This window comes from Ursus maritimus, unplaced genomic scaffold (assembly GCF_017311325.1).
Source record: "Ursus maritimus isolate PB19 unplaced genomic scaffold, ASM1731132v1 scaffold_24, whole genome shotgun sequence".
In the NCBI taxonomy this organism is placed as follows: domain Eukaryota; kingdom Metazoa; phylum Chordata; class Mammalia; order Carnivora; family Ursidae; genus Ursus; species Ursus maritimus.
In genome coordinates, this window is record NW_024424897.1 from 7,831,944 (window position 1) to 7,848,215 (window position 16,272).

General features: G+C 50.4%; 2 protein-coding genes across 2 annotated transcripts in view; one reads left to right on the forward strand and one right to left on the reverse strand.

Moving 5' to 3' along the window:
* Positions 1 to 141: 141 nt before the first annotated feature.
* Positions 142 to 12,688, reverse strand: COG1 (component of oligomeric golgi complex 1). Its single transcript, XM_040640312.1, has 14 exons — positions 12,335 to 12,688; positions 9,768 to 10,012; positions 9,462 to 9,643; positions 9,152 to 9,322; positions 7,129 to 7,282; positions 6,381 to 6,591; positions 5,215 to 6,006; positions 4,246 to 4,392; positions 3,611 to 3,772; positions 2,686 to 2,813; positions 2,111 to 2,219; positions 1,559 to 1,668; positions 1,405 to 1,483; positions 142 to 331 (listed from the first exon to the last, which is right to left on the reverse strand). Exons 1-14 carry the CDS (start codon positions 12,647 to 12,649, stop codon positions 194 to 196), a joined length of 2,943 nt encoding a protein of 980 aa, XP_040496246.1. The 5' UTR covers positions 12,650 to 12,688; the 3' UTR covers positions 142 to 193.
* The window catches only part of SLC39A11 (solute carrier family 39 member 11), a 582,750-nt gene continuing 578,415 nt past the window's right edge, over positions 11,938 to 16,272 (forward strand). Inside the window, exon 1 of the mRNA XM_008693699.2 lies at positions 11,938 to 12,226. The gene's annotated coding sequence lies outside the window, so the exon portion shown is untranslated. The remainder of the gene's footprint in view (positions 12,227 to 16,272) is intronic.

The window sequence follows — 16,272 nt, forward strand, 5'->3', positions numbered from 1 at the left end:
TAAAATCACAAGTACTGTGAAACTGCTGGATAAGGATTCACTTTAGGCTTAAAGGAACCCCTAACAGTAACTGGGGGCCACATTCCACCGCTGAAACTGGAAAGACTGGTGTGGCTTAGAAACAAACAAGCAGAGGCACCGTTAGCAGAAATGATGTAGTATTTATTTAGAGAGAGACCGTTATGTTCCCGTGTTACTTAGTCATACTAGAGAGCCAACCTAGCTTGAATAATGAAGGCGTGGACGCGTCTTCTTCCTCACTGACCAGCTGTCGGAACAAGGAGCCAGGCTGTGTTGGGTCACCTGCTCGGGAGAGTGCCGGGGGGACAACCTGCCATGCATGTAGAGGAAAGTGCCTTAGAGTCTACCCAGACCCTCCTGCCTGCTCACACCCGCCACTGCTCGTGGAGTCCGCACGGCACACACAAGCGATCTCAGCAGCACGGACAGCTCTAGTCAGGGGACTCTACTCTTTGTCAAGACTGGCAAAGGACATAGGGGACAAAATGAGATCTTCTTACGGGACAGAACTAACATTTGAAGATGAGGACTATCCTAGGAAAAGGGTAAACGTAGGTACCTCCTTTCCGTGGTCTGAGCCTCTCCTACGGACAGAACTCACAGGTCAGTTACTTGAAGGAGAGGTTCAGAGGTCCGGGGGGAGCGCCGGCACAGGCCCCAGCCTGCGGAGGGGAGGGCCTGTGCGGGGGCCTGTGCTTTTCACTACCGCCTCCCACATTGTACACCCAGACGTTTGAGAAGAATTTTGGTCCGACTGGGTTGTATGGCAGGGAAGGTGGAAAGGACACGTTGCTAATATTTTGTCCAGCAAGAAAGCAAACAGAACTAAATGCTGTAAGAAGACCAGCTGTTTGGGCTCAAGCACACGCATAACAACACAACTCAGAAATACCCAGGAGGACTCCTGCGGGCTTAACGGATGGCAGGCGACTGAAACAAAACGTGTATTAACAAGAAAATGTCAAACTTGAGAAAGCAAATTCCCTTTTATTTCCCACCCAACTGCAAGAAATGGAAGATGAAACCACCACCAGAACAAAACAAGTTTTTTTTCCAAATAAGTATAGTCGTAGTGCTGGGTTAAGCGGTTAACTCTTCCACCCTGCAAACAACAAGAAGTAATCTCCATCCTGTCCTGCTTGTTTTCTACAGCCTTGGCAGCCTGAGATAACACTTCTATTATGAGGCTACTTGATAGTGTAAATGGGCATCTTTTAAAACTCCTCTCAGCTCAAGCTAGTGAAACCTTGTACTTCTATATTGCGCCGCCATTAAAAGCAGCATTAGTGCATTTTGTCATTCAGTTCTTTATCGATTATTTAAAGGGGAGCTAATCGGGTGGTTTGGTGGGAGACGGGTGCACCCCCTGCTGTCTGCACTAACCTGGGCTTTTGTTTCGATGCTTCTGCTGGTTGATTTGGCCTTTCGGGTACTTGTCATGCTCAGTGGAAGAAGTCCAAACCTCCAAGACAAGACGAATTTCAGTGGCATGAACAGGAAGCTTCGGGGCCCAGCAAAAGCATCTTAGAATCATTACCTGATCTGACTCGACGCCAAGGGCAGTATGTTATGGGGTTCTTGGGAGTTGAATGTGCAGCTCCTGGGGGTGAAATGGTTCTCTGTTCCAGTGACCAATCCAAACAGAACCTGACAGGAAACGGGGCACAGTGACAGGCTGGGTTTGTCCCTGTCCGGTTAAAAGAGAAAATCCCTTCTCTTGTTTATAATCCCTTCTCTTGTTTCTCGCCTTTTGGGGAATGTTCCTTGCAGCGTGTTTATGTTTCAGAATTACCTTTTTCACTGCCCACAGGTCAGAATCTCAGAGTCACATCGCTCTTTTGTTTTATTCCTCTGAGGCCTTGATAAAACCTTAATAATCCTTACTACAACTAGAGGAGTGAGATTGCGGTTGCCTCCCCAGTGAGATTTTATCTAATCCTCTTTCAGCCCTTACAACTGAACTGAGCTGTCTGCATCCAGCCCCCTCCCGACACTGCCTCCTGGAGTATTAGGTGCTGGAGCGGGTTTACGTTGTCATTTGAGCCTGTGGCTCCACATTCGCGCTGAGCTCATTTCTCACGTGACTTACAGAAGTTCGCTGCACCAGGCGAGTAAGGTTGCTGTTGAGGTGTGGCGTGAAAACATCCAGGTCAAACGGGTCAATGAGTGCTTCCAGGTAGTCAGCCACTTTCTCAATTCTGAAAAGATGATTATGATTATTCTCCACATTTTTTTAGGTCATAAACCAACCTTATGGCATTTCCATGCTAAAGAAACCCTGTATTTGGATTTATTCTTACTTGCTGGCTTGGTACCGCTTGTCACTGCCCATGGTGCTTAAGTAATCCTCAAGTTTTAACCTGCTAAGATGTCTGAGTGAAGTCCTTTCCTTCCTCTTGTTGTCAGGGGAAGCGCCAGAGGCTCAAATGATACCCAAGAGCTGGTAGGCTGACTAAGAGAGAGGATGAGAGCCCACCTCCCCCACTTGAGCACGGGATTTACCCAGCAGGTGGCCATTGTTGATCTAGCTGGTAACTCGAGCACTTCCTGGCTAAAGCTAACAGTTAATGTACAACAAGAGGCTGTCTCTTGGTGGCTTCCTGGTTAGGGGCTGTGTGCCCTCGGCAGAAGCGGCACTGGGAGAGCCCGCTGGGGTGAGCGTACCTGGAGTCCTGTTTGCCGCGGCCACTTTTCACCTCCTCGCCCCTGGCTGTCAGAACAATGTTGAGATAGCGCAGATCATAAAGCAGCTGCAGGGCCCGATTCTGGGTCATCGGGAAGGCACCTTCTTTCTGTAAACGAATTTCCCGCCCCACCCATGAAGGGAGAGGACTTGTAACAGGAGCAAATAGACAGCCCATGTTTTGGTTGAGCTACAGCTTGTGGCTTCAGAAGCAGCAGCTCTGTACACTCAACAAGGGCCATCTGATGTCATGACAACAGGTTATGTTCAAAACTTGGTCTTAAACCAAACTAAAAACCTGCAAACAAAGGCCTCGGGTATTGCACACTGCCCTTTTCGAAGAAAAAAAGCTCCTTGCAGGAAGGAGAGGCATTTTGAAGAAGCTTAGGAGAGGAGACTTCCCTGAATTCTTTCCTAAAGCAGGAGTTGGTCCTGTTTTAAACATGTCACTAATGAAATGGGAACATCCACCAAGGGCAGAACACTCCGGGGAAGGGGTGGGGGGGGGGCGTTGGGAGACAGGTGCTCCCTCAGGCGAGCACGTCTGTGTGCCACTGGCTACCCTGGGCACGGTCCCTCGCCACTCCTTCCAAGCAGTTGTCCAAATGACCACACCTGACCCGGGAGAAATGGAGAGAGCTTTGTGATTGGCCCAAAGCCGCAGCACATACATGGCAGTGCTGGGGCCCCGACACCAGGCCTTTTTCCTGCTGAACTGCCCTTTAGTGCAGACCTGCTTGATCCTTGAGAAGGGGCATGATGAACTCGCAGAGCAGGAAGCCAATACTGATTAGCCAGCGCTGAGCGTAGACACTTGGAATCCTTGATGGGAACTGCCTAAGCCCAAGGAAAAAAAGTCTCGGGTTTTTATTTCTGTTCTTAGTGGGAAAAAATTCAAACACCTACCTTCACCTGTTTTTCTTCTGCAAGTTTCTCATAGGCAGCTACCACTTGGACCATACAGCTTTTCAGCATCTCCTGCAGTGTCACTTTTGGCAAAGCGTGGCCTCCAACTCGATTAATTTCCTGGCAGAGGCTAAACAGGAAGGACTGGACGTACCATGATGGCTAAGAGAACAAAGGAATGTCAAGTCAGCGACTTGTGCCAATTGAATGAGACGTGGTAAAAGGGGGTCCATTTATCCTTACTAGGCTCATGCACCAGGACCTGGACCTCCCCAGGCAGCCCCTCCCAGGAGGCCAGTTAACAGAAGTGACCATCGCTGTCACCTGTTTGGTGGCTGGGGGCTGACCTGGCAGGTGGCACTGTGCGTTATGCTGTTTTTACTTTGGGGTGAGCAGCTCTCCAATGGACAGAGCCCAGGCTACACAGGAAACCTCATTAGCTGATGTCTTGAACAGTCCGCTACCTACTTGGCCCTATGTCTACTGTACCCCCATAGTAGAAAGTTATCAATACCACTTTTGGCTCTTCCTCGGAAACTGTACGTTGGCTGATTTTCCTGTCTTTTTCCTCCCTGTAGAGTGGGCGATTTAGCCCAGTCCGGCCCACAGGTACTCTCCTGGGGGCACCTGCTCACCTGTATAGGGAGTCGGATTGTGGACGTGACACTGCTGCCAGACTCTGCTTCCTCCTGGATTTCTAGTTCATCCCAGCTGGTGGCTGTGGCCAGAACTGAGCCGGCGTCGTCTAAAAGTAACGACTGGGTGAATCCATGAGCCAAAACCTGGTAATAAAAGGCAAATATCCAATAGACCGCTTAGCTCCTTTAGAGAGTGTTTTAAGCTACTTGAGTAATCTTGAGCCCAGCTTCTGCTGTGTTGGTCACGTGCGGGGTGGCGAGTGGAAATATCACTCTTCTCGGGCTAATTATGTCAGCCATGGGAATTTTGTTGTAACTCCCTTACAAACGTCAGGGGCCACCCCTTAAGACACCAGGGAAGACCATAGGGAATATGACATTTGGGTGGAAGAGCAGGAAATCTAGATCCTTGTCCAGGGAGGTCTTTCATTCTTATCAGATGGAAGGACAAAAACCCAGAGTTTGTGTCTATAAAATCCAGGCTAGACATTTGAATGGAAAAAAGTTTTACATTTGCGCTCACTATCACAGAGAAGTGAAAGTAACTGCACGAAATAAGAACTGTTATTCCCTTGCTATGAAAAGACCTCCCTGAGTATGTGATGTACTGAGCACTGGGTATTATATAAGACTGATGAATCACAGGCCTGTACCTCTGAAACTACTAATACATTATATGTTAATTAATTGAATTTAAATAAACAAATGTAAAAAAAAAAAATAGAAGTAGACCAGAAAGTCAAGATATGCCAAAACTACACTTGCCATCTCTGTTACAATTGACATTCTCACTAGTTTGATACTTACAGGTACATAATAAAGATATAAAATAAAGTAAGTTTTATTAAATTTTTCTTGGGGGAAAAAAAAAGACTTCCCTGAGGTTGGCCAGCCTGGAACGTGATGGAAGGGAGCCAGGATGGGGCTGCCCCGTGAGCATAGGAAGACTGGGTGCGTGTCACTCACCTTCACGACCGCTGAGCTCCAGACACGGTAGCCCATCACGCTCTGCTGGAGGAGGAGTTCCTTAACTTCCTGCCACTTGGCCTGCGTGGGAATTATTTCCCGCGTTTTCCCCTTTCCCTGCTTTTTCAGAGCCCTGGGATCCCTTGCTGGTTTCTCGGAGCTCCCTGACTTTGCCAAGATGCACTGCTTCAGATGGGGACACAGTTCTCCCAGAGACTGGCAGAGTCTGGCCATGAAAAGGACCGCGTGCAACTTGACACCGCTGAGGACATCCTGCTGCCCCTGCACCACCTGTTCGACACTCTGGAGCTCCGCCCGGATGCACTCGGCGATGTGCTGGATACACGCCACCGAGTGGGTCTGCAGCATCGCCTGCACCGTCCCGGCATCTGCGTACCTGTCAAAGGCACAGCCCTTGGCTGGCACGGGGGAGACGTCCTTGGGCAGGGATGAGTCAGCAGTGGGGAGGTAAGCCAGGAGGTCATCCAGCTTCACCTTCAGCTTAGAATCTAGGGCGGAGCAGAAGTTCTGGACACAAGGGCTAACGGCCTGCGCTTTCATGGCGAGCCCACTGCCAGCAAACTGCCCCCGGTGCGCCACGCTGACCCAGGCGGCGTCAGGAGGCAGGTCTTGGGGGCTCTCGGACCAGAGGAAGAGAGACATGTTGTGCTCAAAGTGGATGTGCTTATTGGAAGTGGAGTTGCTAGAGTTGCCCTCAAGCTCCTGCAGGGCTGAAAGGAGCAGTTCCTTGGAGCTGGTGGAGATGGAGTCAAAGCCTTCTTTTGTCAGCGTCTGAAAGAAAGCGAGAGAAGAGTTCCAGTCATGACTCCTGTCAGGAAATCTCAAAGCAAGAGCCCCAAGTGACAGTCTGTCCTGGCACTCTGCGTGTTCTCCAGCATGCTCAAGAGGATGACATGGTGTTGGCGGAGGACAGAGTCGTCACTGATGGCCATGGACACGTTCCCGACCACATGACAGAGGCCTGGTCTCTCATTCTGCACCAGAGTCTGGATCTCTGCTCATGTCTATGGCTCGTTCTCCGGAAGAGCCATCCCTGAGTCAGTCAGCAGAGAAAGAGTACACTCAGAAGATGACAGAAGTCCCCCAGACATCAAAAGATCATGTGAGGACTGGCCAGAGAACAGCTGGACCAATGACCTCCTCACCTGTAATCGGTCAAGAAACAGCTGCTGCATCAGATCCTCCCAGAACAAGAGTGGCTTCTCCAGAAGCCGCTGACATATCACATCCCAGCTGTGACTGGTGGACTCGTTGGTAAGTAGTTCCCACATGGCATCGCGGATCCCTGCGAGGCCCTTCATGCTCTTCACATACATAAGCAGGCTGGTGACCCCATTTTTAATGTCTTCATTGCACCTGCAACAAAATCATTTCTCTTGGGCCTCACGAGATTCACATTTTTCACACCTTTATTAAGAAACACAGCAGGACTCCATTTGAAAACCTCTTACCTGGGTCCCAATATAAATAGCTCTATCTCTGAGAGTTTTTATAAATATGTATAAACAGCATTTCTGGCTAGATTGGGGGGTGGGGCCTACCCTTGCCTCCCTGAGGTATCTATCTGGAAGGAAGATTAGAGCCCCCTAGAATGGCTTCAAAAACCACTGCATTAAATAAAAGCTTAGGAGTAGCAGAATTCTTACACAGAATTTTAAATCCTGTAGGGTAATATTTTGAAAGGCGAATTCCCTCTTGGTCCTCCCACCATGGGCACCGACCCGCCATGAAGGCAGTGACTGGTGGCTGAGCGAGTGACTGGCATGACCCAGTGGGCAGCAGGCAGAGCAGCATCCAGAAGATCAGCCTTCTCCCTGCTTCCTCAGTGGCCTCATTGGCCCTCGTGTGGCTACCCGGGCGGCCTGCCAGCCTCAGGAAAGTTTGGCTACTTACATGTGGATCCATTTCTGCAGCGTGTCTTTCAGGTACTCCTGGCTGATGGGCTGCGCCAGGGTTCGGAGAGCCGGCTGGAACTGGACGATGGACGCTGGCAGGTGTTTGAACCAGCTGCACAGCTTCATCTCTTGCAGAATGCCGGCGCCCTTTCCTAAGAGAAGGCCAAGTGACAAGTAATCGGGGCCATCCTGTGAAAAGCATATTAAAAAATGGACCTAGAAGCAGCTTCCAAAAATCATCTAGTCTTCCCCTGGGCAGGTCAGACTTGACCCCGGAGATAGGGGAAAAGAAAGCATAGAATGTACGTTCATCAGGGAGCTGGCAGCTTCCTGCCAACTCTCTACACTGGTAGAGAAGAGAAGGACAGGCAGGAAGGGAGTGGGGGCGGGGCAGGGAGAGAAAGCAGTACTGAGTGCTATGCGGCCCTCATGTTGTCACAAAGGAAAAGGTGACAGTTTCCCTTTCCTCACCATCCTCCAACCAACCTGGAAGCGCTAAGGAAAGAATGGAAGATCACTCCTCCTGATCGGTGAGTTGTAGCTCTTTAAAGTCACCTCCCAAGAAGGATGCAGGTATCTGTGGGGCGACTCTGGAAGGCCCCTTCACCACGTTGTGTGTGTGAGCACCCACCGGAGCTTGCAACACAGTGGGCCTTCTAAGGTCCCTTGTACTTGTCCAAAGTTGTGACACATTAGCCCGTACTCACCTTTCATGAGAGGGATAAAGCATTAAGTGGAAGCACCTAGAAGGAAGCCAGGGCATAAGGAAGGGGCACCCTCGCTGAAAGATAAAGTAAGCCCAAGAAGAGGCTACATAATACATCTGTCTCTCTGAAAATGACCAGGTGGCTGGCTGTCCCCACTTTCTACCTGTTTCTCTTCTACCTTTGGCTGTGTCTTCTCCGTCTGACCTCTGAGTTCCGGAGTCCCCTGAGGCATAGTCCTCTGCCATCCTCTCTTCTTCCTGATGATGTCCCCTATCCCCACGGCTTCAGACAACAGCCATGTGCACGGATGTGTGCCTCCAGGCAGACCTCTCACTGCTCTCATCTGGACCCACGGTCACCTGCCCACTGACCATTCCTGTTCCAAGGGCTCAGTCATCTCCAAAGCAGTATTTTCAAGAATGTACTCATCATCAGCCCTTTCAAACCAGCTCCTTTTCTAGTAAACCTGGACACCTCCTTTCCACACCCTCCCCACTAATCCACCAAATCCTCTGCTAAACAGATGTCCAAGTTGCCCAGTTAGCCCCCATCGTCTGCCAACTAGGTCGGGACGACAGCCTCCCAAGAGGGCTCTCACCATCCACTCCAGAACCCATGGAGATCCACTGCCACATAAAAGCCAATTGTATTTAATTCCAATTGGGATAAATGCTATCAAATAAAAGCACAGGATGTACAGGAACACAGAAGGATGGACAAGCCTGGAAGGTCCTAGAAGGCTATCCATTGTTCTCTGGATAAAGGCCAAACTCCCTAGCCTGGTCCACACAACCCTGCATTATCTGATCACATCTACTAGACTGGCCAGGTCTCCTCTCATGCTGCCCTTCCTCCACCCAATACCCCTTAGCCTCACCTGCTTACTTTTAATTTCTCAAATATACTAACATCTTCCTTGCCTCAGGACCTTTGCACATCCCATCTCCTTTGCCTGGAACTCTTTTCCTTGCCTTCCTCACCTGACTAACTCTCACCGAACTTTCAGCTTTCAGTTTATATACCATTCTCCAGGGAAAGCCTCTCTGGTGAGGTCCCTCTTTCCAATGCTCCCAAGTCAGCTTGTACTTTGTCTTCATAGCAGTGGCCACTATTGCTGTTCAGTAGATACGTATGTATTTGTGAGTTCAGGATTTGCCTCTACTATTAGACCATGACCTCCACGGAAGTGGGGTCCGTATTGGTCCAGTGCACCGCCGTATCCCCAGGGCCCATTGCAGTGGCAGGCAGATGGTAGGTGCTCAGTAAATAACAGTTGAAGAACGTGGAAATAAGAAAGGTTGGCTAAGAGCTCACCGGTAGGATGCTGGCCTGTGATGGTCTCCAGAGTTGAGAAGAGCAAGCCACATGGCAGGGATGGATCTGGCAGCTGACCTTCTGGCAAAGTGTAGAAAAGAGCATGAGCTTGGTTCAAAGTGGTGGCCAGCAGCTCCACTAATGAGCATATCTGGGCCTTGATGCCGGTACCTACGAGAAGAAACCATCCTCCTGTAAACAGTTTCCTTTAGTAAAGTTAGAGAACACTCTAGGTGCTTTGGTCTGCCTCAGCTCCCCCTTCTCCATTCCCTCGTTTAAGGACCATATTTTGGAAAGAAGGCAAACCCACCATGGTGCGGCTGGTTGAGAAGTTTCTGAATAGCTGCCTTTCTGGCCAACAGGAAGTCTGTTAGGGCTTGGCGAGGAGAACTCTCTTCTAAGAGCATTACGGAGCACAGGGCCTCAGCTACGGCTTGGTCAGACACGGCTTGGCACTTGAGCAGCATCTTACTTTCATGCAGAATAGTTGACCTGGAAGGTGATGACAAAGAGCAACAGGGAATATTTTACATCAGGACAGAAGACACATTCCACAAACCGGCAGTGGTGAAGTGTGGCCATCCCTAGAGCAGATCTTTATGCTGGGTGCACGTACCGGAAGTGGCTGGCTGCAGCGACCTGCCGGATGAGGATGGGGAACCGTGAGAGGACCGGGCTGTATCGGGAACTAGAAGAATCCAGCTGGAGCAGGTTGTGAAGGTGGCAGCAGAGCAGGTAGAGCTGTGTGGCGTGGAGATACTGGGAGGCCTCCATCGAGCTCCAGATCCTCTCCGGAATTTCTAAGAGTAGTTTGATCTGGGCAGCCATGCTATAGAACTTCTCCTGGGACGGCGGCTGTGGCTGCAGGGAAAGGCCCAGAATGAAGGCAGAAGAACCAACCCGTGTAAGGTCAGTGTCTGACAGTCTTGGGGAGAAACGTGGGTATGCTGTAGGGTACAAAGCTTTTATTACGCCCGAGTCCATGCCCCCCTTGGCAAGGTTTCAAAGTTAGGTATCGTAGAATGACTGGAGTCAGGAGTGCTGTACAATCCCACTGGATTGTCCTCCCAGTTGGGTGCATTTGTGCTCAGTCTCATGGAGATGCAAACTTAGTCTGGTCATCTCAGTCTGGTTATCCGTGACCCTCGAGATGTCTCCACAGCATGGAGCCCTACAGACCACCACTCAAGTGAGCTTTCTCCTCTGTTCTGACGTTCAGCCTCCCTACACTTGCTCCTGCTTCTCTGAGTGCATGACGGACTTCTCTGTTACTTGTCCATCAGCTCTTCATCTGGTGCAGTCCTCACGCTTCTCCCCATCTCAGTCCACCCTCCTACTCCAGGAATCCTACCCTCCAGCATCACCTCTTAGCAGAATACCACTCCCACCTCTTTTTTAGTCCTCACCACTCCCAAGTTCCACTGGAGAGCCTTTTCTGCTGCTGCCCTGCTCAGTTTCTCTGCCATTCCATAATCAGTATGTTCAAAACTAAATTCATCTGCCTACCAAAAATTTTAGTCATCTGACCTCCAAATGTATCTTAGCATACCACCACTCTGCTCCCAAGTTCCCAGGAGATTCATATCCTTCTGATGGTTCTGATCTGGAGACATCAGGAGGGGGGAGAAGGGTACTACAGGTGTTTAGGGGTTGAGGCCAGAGATGCTCATGAACATCCAAATGCACAGGACAGTCTCTACAACAAAGAATGATCTAGCCCCAATGTCAAAAGCACCAAGGTTGAGAACTCCTGCTTTAATTAAATTGATTACCTGTTTTTAATTGTCTTTTCATACTCCAGACCCATATTCCAAATCTCATCTGTCATGAAGGGCTCTCCTTACTGAGGAGGACTCAAGCCTGAAGTGACTTCCTTCGGAAATCTTATGGTAAATGTACATAATTATTTTCGAATCAATCACACATTATCCTAAAATGCTTTCTACTGTTACTCTGAATTATTTACATTTTTCTCATTAACTTTCCATGAATTTATAATTCCTTGAGTAGATGATAAGCTCCTTCAGAGCAGAAATTAGGGGGCTTCTGTTTCTTTGGGCCTGAACACACAAAGGGCCCTCAAATTTTTGTGGGGCTGACTGAGAATAAATCAGATATAACAACTGTAAAAAATAACACATTTCTAAAGTCAGGCACAGTACTAGTTAGCTTTTTAATAAACCATGAAGCATGACTTAGTTATAGGAAAGGCTGGCCACCCAGGAGGAGGCAGGGATAAATGCACAGCTTATAGAGGACAGGGATGAGGTCTCTCATTTCAAAAAGTATTTCCGGTCTTCTGTGGTTGTGTTGTGTGAGCCCTGCCTACTGACCCAGATTCTTCTAAAACACAGGTCGTATTAAAAAGTTTCAAACTGGAGCTAAATTGTACTTTTGCAAGTCGTTATAAGGTTCTTCCCCAGGGTCGTTAAGAACAAATTGCCGTTTACCTCTCTGACCCTCCCTACCCGTTCACTTAGTCATCCCTAAGTCAACATTCTTTAGGAATGCAAAATGCTGCTCTGGTATTAGGATGTATTTAGGGCTGAATCCTTCCGTACCAGGTCTAATCATTAGCGTTTGGGGGGAAAAAACACACTTAGGATAACTTGATTAGAATAACCTTAGTTCCCTAAAATGAAAATGTTCCGCTATTGAAAGAAGGCGGCTTGCTGGCTGGTACTGTCATTCAACAACTCCACCAAAGATAGAAGAGTTCTTTGGGTTTGTGGAGGTTTTTCTTGGGAGTGGGGTGGGGGAAAAGGCTGGGATGAGGAAATGAACGATAAGAGGGGAAGGTGTTAACACAAGGGAAAAATGTGTTCTAAGAATGTCAGGAAACGTTATATCGGGAATGAGCTGAGCTGTCTAGCGAGAGACCCCTGGCGTTTTCATCTAAAGTTGGGAGAGGCCAGCGAAGCCACGAGACAGGTGAGGGAATCAGGGCCCGGAAGTCAGGGAAGGCTCCTGAAGAGAGCTGCAGAACGACGGGTAAGCAGCCAGCGAAAGGAGCGCCGGCGTTCTCCCGGGAGGAAGGGAGTCCAGAAATTAGCCGCAGGCTCTTCCCTGAGGCAGGTGAGGCTCGCGCGGGGGGCGGGGACTGACCGGCGGCCGCGGGAGAGCCGGGGGCGGGTCCCGCGGGGGGTGGGACCGGGGGGTGCGGGGCTGACGTGCGGGGCTGACCTGCGGGTCCCGGGCCGGCCGGGGGGCGGCCGAGCCCGCCAGGCGAAGACGGGCGCAGTACTGGTCGGTGGCCTTCACGGCATCCACCAGCCCCTCGGCGCAGCGGCGCATCTGGCCGATAGTGTCGGCCGCCTCGATCAGGTCGCGGTACCGCTCGCCCACCATTTGCCGCAGCTCCTCTTTCTTGTGTTCGATCTCGGCCCGAACCTGGCGCTCCAACCCGCGGATTTCCTCCGCTCCATGTGTCTCGAAAAGCGCCGCGGGGTCGCGCAGATCCAGCCGCTTCAGCGCGGGGGAAGCGGCCGCGGCCGCCATGATGGACTCGTCAGCGTCCCGACGGGTCACTTCCGCCCGAAGGCCCGCCCGGCGGCCATCTTGGGGGGGGCGGAACAGCTTCCGCCCCGCTGCCGGCCTTGCTTGTTCGGGGCTCATCTGGGCGGCCGAGGGGCGGGGCCAGGATGGGATGGGCGGTGTTTTGTTGGTTTTTTTTTTTTTTTTCCTTTTTTTTCTTTTTTAAACGCAGGCGCGGCGGGTGGGGTAGACCGCTGCCGCTGGCGGTCGGTCTGCGCGAGCTTGGTAGCGGGGATCCAAAGTCCCGCCCTGTGCAGGTGCCTCCTCCCCTCGTACGAGCTTTGCGTCCGCGGTCCGACTGCGCCGCCTGCTCGGGACGCCTGAGATGAGCTCTTCGGGGAGCCGCAGCCGCCAGAGGGCCCGCCACAGCTCGATTACTTCGCTCGCTGGCGCCTCCTGGCACCGGGTGTGCAGTCTTCTGTGGCGTTGTTTATCGTTTTCTGGGTCCTTGACCGAATGCAGTGCCCGGGGTGGAGTTGGGATCCGTTCGTGTTCATCGGCGAGAGCAACTTCGCAGTCGTTCCGGACCGGCTCTTCCCTAGGGCGCGCGTCCGCTCGTTTTGCTTAGATTTTTCTTTGATGCCCGTCAGTTCTTTGGGGCCTTCGTTTTTATTTCAAGCCAGTGTTTAACCACTAAGGATGCACTGGCACCCGCGTGGGGCGGAGGGTGGTGGGCTAGAGGAAGGGGCGCAGTGCCTGAGAAACAGCGCCTGGGGGTGCGGGGCGGGGAGAGTGGGGCTTGTTTCTTCTACGTACTTCCAAGACCCTTCATTAAAAAGAAAAAATTATGTAAGAGTTCATACTCAAACTGACATGGAGAGGGTGATGTAATGTGCCCACCGCCAGCTTTAACACTAACCCATGGTCAGTTCTTTCTGTATCCCTACTCTCTTCCTCTCCCACCCACCGCCTCTTTTATTTTAAGGCAAATCCCAAACAGCAAAGATTTAAATTTGTATATCAAACCATTCATATATACCTCACAATAGCCCTGCAACGTAGGGAATATCCTCATTTTACAGATGGGTAACCTGGAACCCCAAGAGGCAAAAGGATTTACTCAGTATAATTGTCAAAGCCCGTACACAAAATTAACTAATTTGGTATACACATCAGCCTTGCAAAGTCACTAGGAATATTTCTATTCGTGCATATTCCATGCAAAAACCCAGAGAAGCTTATTTGCCCACCTGAGTTGCATAGCTAATTGAGGGATGGGATCTCACTGAGATTTTTGAATTCCTGGCTTGTGCCTTTACTGGTTTGTCACGCAACTTCCCACAGACTCAAAACACTCCATGGTGCTAGGTCTGCAATTTGCTGTCATGTCGTTTGCATTCCGTAGGGGATATTTTACTGATGTTAGCTGCCCAGCATCTGTGGAATGTCTTTTCTGTATTTGGGGAAATCACCTCTGTGTGACAAGATCTTTTCCAGGGACCCCTTACAGCTATGGCGCAAGCTTGGGGGCCTGGGCTTGGCTAATCAGCCAACTGCTTGGGACTTTCAATGGAGAGCCAGTGATGTCAGGAAGCAGCAGGGGCACTGAATCCAGCCGGAGCTCCCAGCTGCCTGTGCTGGCGGTGCTGCTGGTGGCAGCTATGGGTGACCATAGTGAGAGGCCCCTCATCAGAACTGATTGCCCGGTGGCCTGCTTTGATTGGGTTCTGAATGTTTTCGCTTCCCTTTGTCCCTGTCTCCTGAGCCTGGTTCTCCAGCTTTCCCAGAGATTACATGAGCTGTCCAGTATCTTACTGATAAGTTTCATTTCTTTGAAAATCAAAATCAGTTTTGGTTGCTTACCCTAGAGTCCCTAACTGACACACCCTTCTGAGTTTCCAGCCACTTAAGAGTTTGGCTGATGCCTGTCTAGCAGTAAGAGGGAGGCATGTCGAGCGATCAGTTTTGGTGGGGGGCCTGGGGTTTGTATGAGGGCGCTTGTACCGTGCACTCACCTGTCATCTCAGGGAGAGAAAAGGCCAGCTGGCCACAGACGTCTCCCCTGCGGGGTGTGTTCTGAAACCAGAGCTTCCCCTCTGCTTCCCCAGCCAAGTTCTTCTGGCTGCCCTGAAGATGCCACTGTTGCTCTTCTGCGTGCAGAACTGAGCGCTTAACAGAGGCTGTTACCAAACCTTTCTGCACTGGAAACTGGGCGCTGGAAAGGCTCCGGGGGCTGGAGGTAATGTGTCTATGACTTTGTCTCCTGCTCCTTTCCCTTCTGCATCAAGGTCCTGCATCCCCTTCCTCTTCTATGGTTTGTTTTTGTTTTGTTTTGTTCTCTGTCTGGCCCTCTCAGAACCAGGGTGGGGGCCAAGAGCTTCAGCAGCCAGACAAGGCAAGTGCTGGGGACAGAGGGGCAGAGATGAGAAACTAGTCCTTCTTGTTTTCCTCCAGGGGGTGCATGAGCAAAGGCACTTCAGAGCTTTATCGCCATCATTTTGTTTTGGTTTAAGGAGGAGTGCCGGGACTTGCGTGTGGGGGACGGGGAGGATGTCTTGGTGTCATTTTCTTCTTTTTACCTTAAAACTTCAGGGGTAGAAGACATCCAGTGTTAACATTCAAGAGATTATATTTAGATCATCCTGGGCTTCTGAGTTGAAACCCAGGCATTCTGCCAGTTATAATAACTGTAATTTTGAGCCCCATCTAGGCACTTTGCATATGTTGCCTTTGATCCTAACAATAATCCTACAGCGTAGGTGGTCTTATGCGCGTTTGATAGGTAAAGTCAGGTTCGGCAGAACCAAGTAACCTGCCTGAGATTACACAGTTAGTTAGCAGCCAAGCCTGTCTACACATCCTGGTCAGCCTGACTCTAAAGTCCTTGATCTTTCTACTTTGTCACATCATTAGCTTCAAAGAAAATTTTAGAACATCAAGAGACAGGTGGGCCAAACAATTCTGACCAACATTCAGACGGTTCCCACACTGCTTCCTACTTTCTGCAATTATCTCGGCAGTTTGGGACCTGAGCTGGAGCGTGATTTGGGGGCACGTGACACCTGCCAGGGTGGTCAGGCCTGGTCGCCAAGTGTCTGTGTGCTGGAGTGCTCATTTTCAAAACTGGGAACTTGTCCTGACACGTTTGCCTTCTCTGGGCCCATTGGCATTCTGGTTTCATTCAGACTGTTGAGGGGACAGCTTTGTTCTTATTTTTTTTTAATAGAAATGTGGAAATCAAGGCAACATAATGCCGAAAATAGAAGCGTTCGTAACTGGTCTTTGCAGAGACCACACGTTCTCCTTCCCTTATGTGATATGTGGTCTAGCATCTGGGAAGGGGTCCCAGAGACCTTGGCTCCCAGGCTGAGTCAATAAATATTTGCATGATGAGCAAAAAGCATCATGCATACACGTCACAGAATCACAGAGTATCGGCTCAAAGGGTGTGTTGGAAAAGGCGAAAGGATCTTCTGCCATCAATTACCTAATAGTCAAAACACCAAAGGCAGTGAGATGGTTCTCACCCATATCACAGCCTCCTCACGAACTTGTTTCAGTCCTTCTCCTTTGACGTACGGTGGCCTCAGATCAGGCAGATCCGTGTTCCATCGGAAGAGTGAACCTGCAGAAGACTCACCCCGGGA

Coding starts and splice junctions, on each gene's coding strand:
- COG1 (XM_040640312.1), bottom strand. CDS start 12,649: ATGGCGGCCGCGGCCGCTTCCCCCGCGCTGAAGCGGCTGGATCTGCGC. Junction 6,592..7,128: donor CTGCAGAAATGGATCCACAT/GTAAGTAGCCAA, acceptor ATTTTGTTGCAG/GTGCAATGAAGACATTAAAA. Junction 1,669..2,110: donor GCCTGGTGCAGCGAACTTCT/GTAAGTCACGTG, acceptor GTTTCCTGTCAG/GTTCTGTTTGGATTGGTCAC.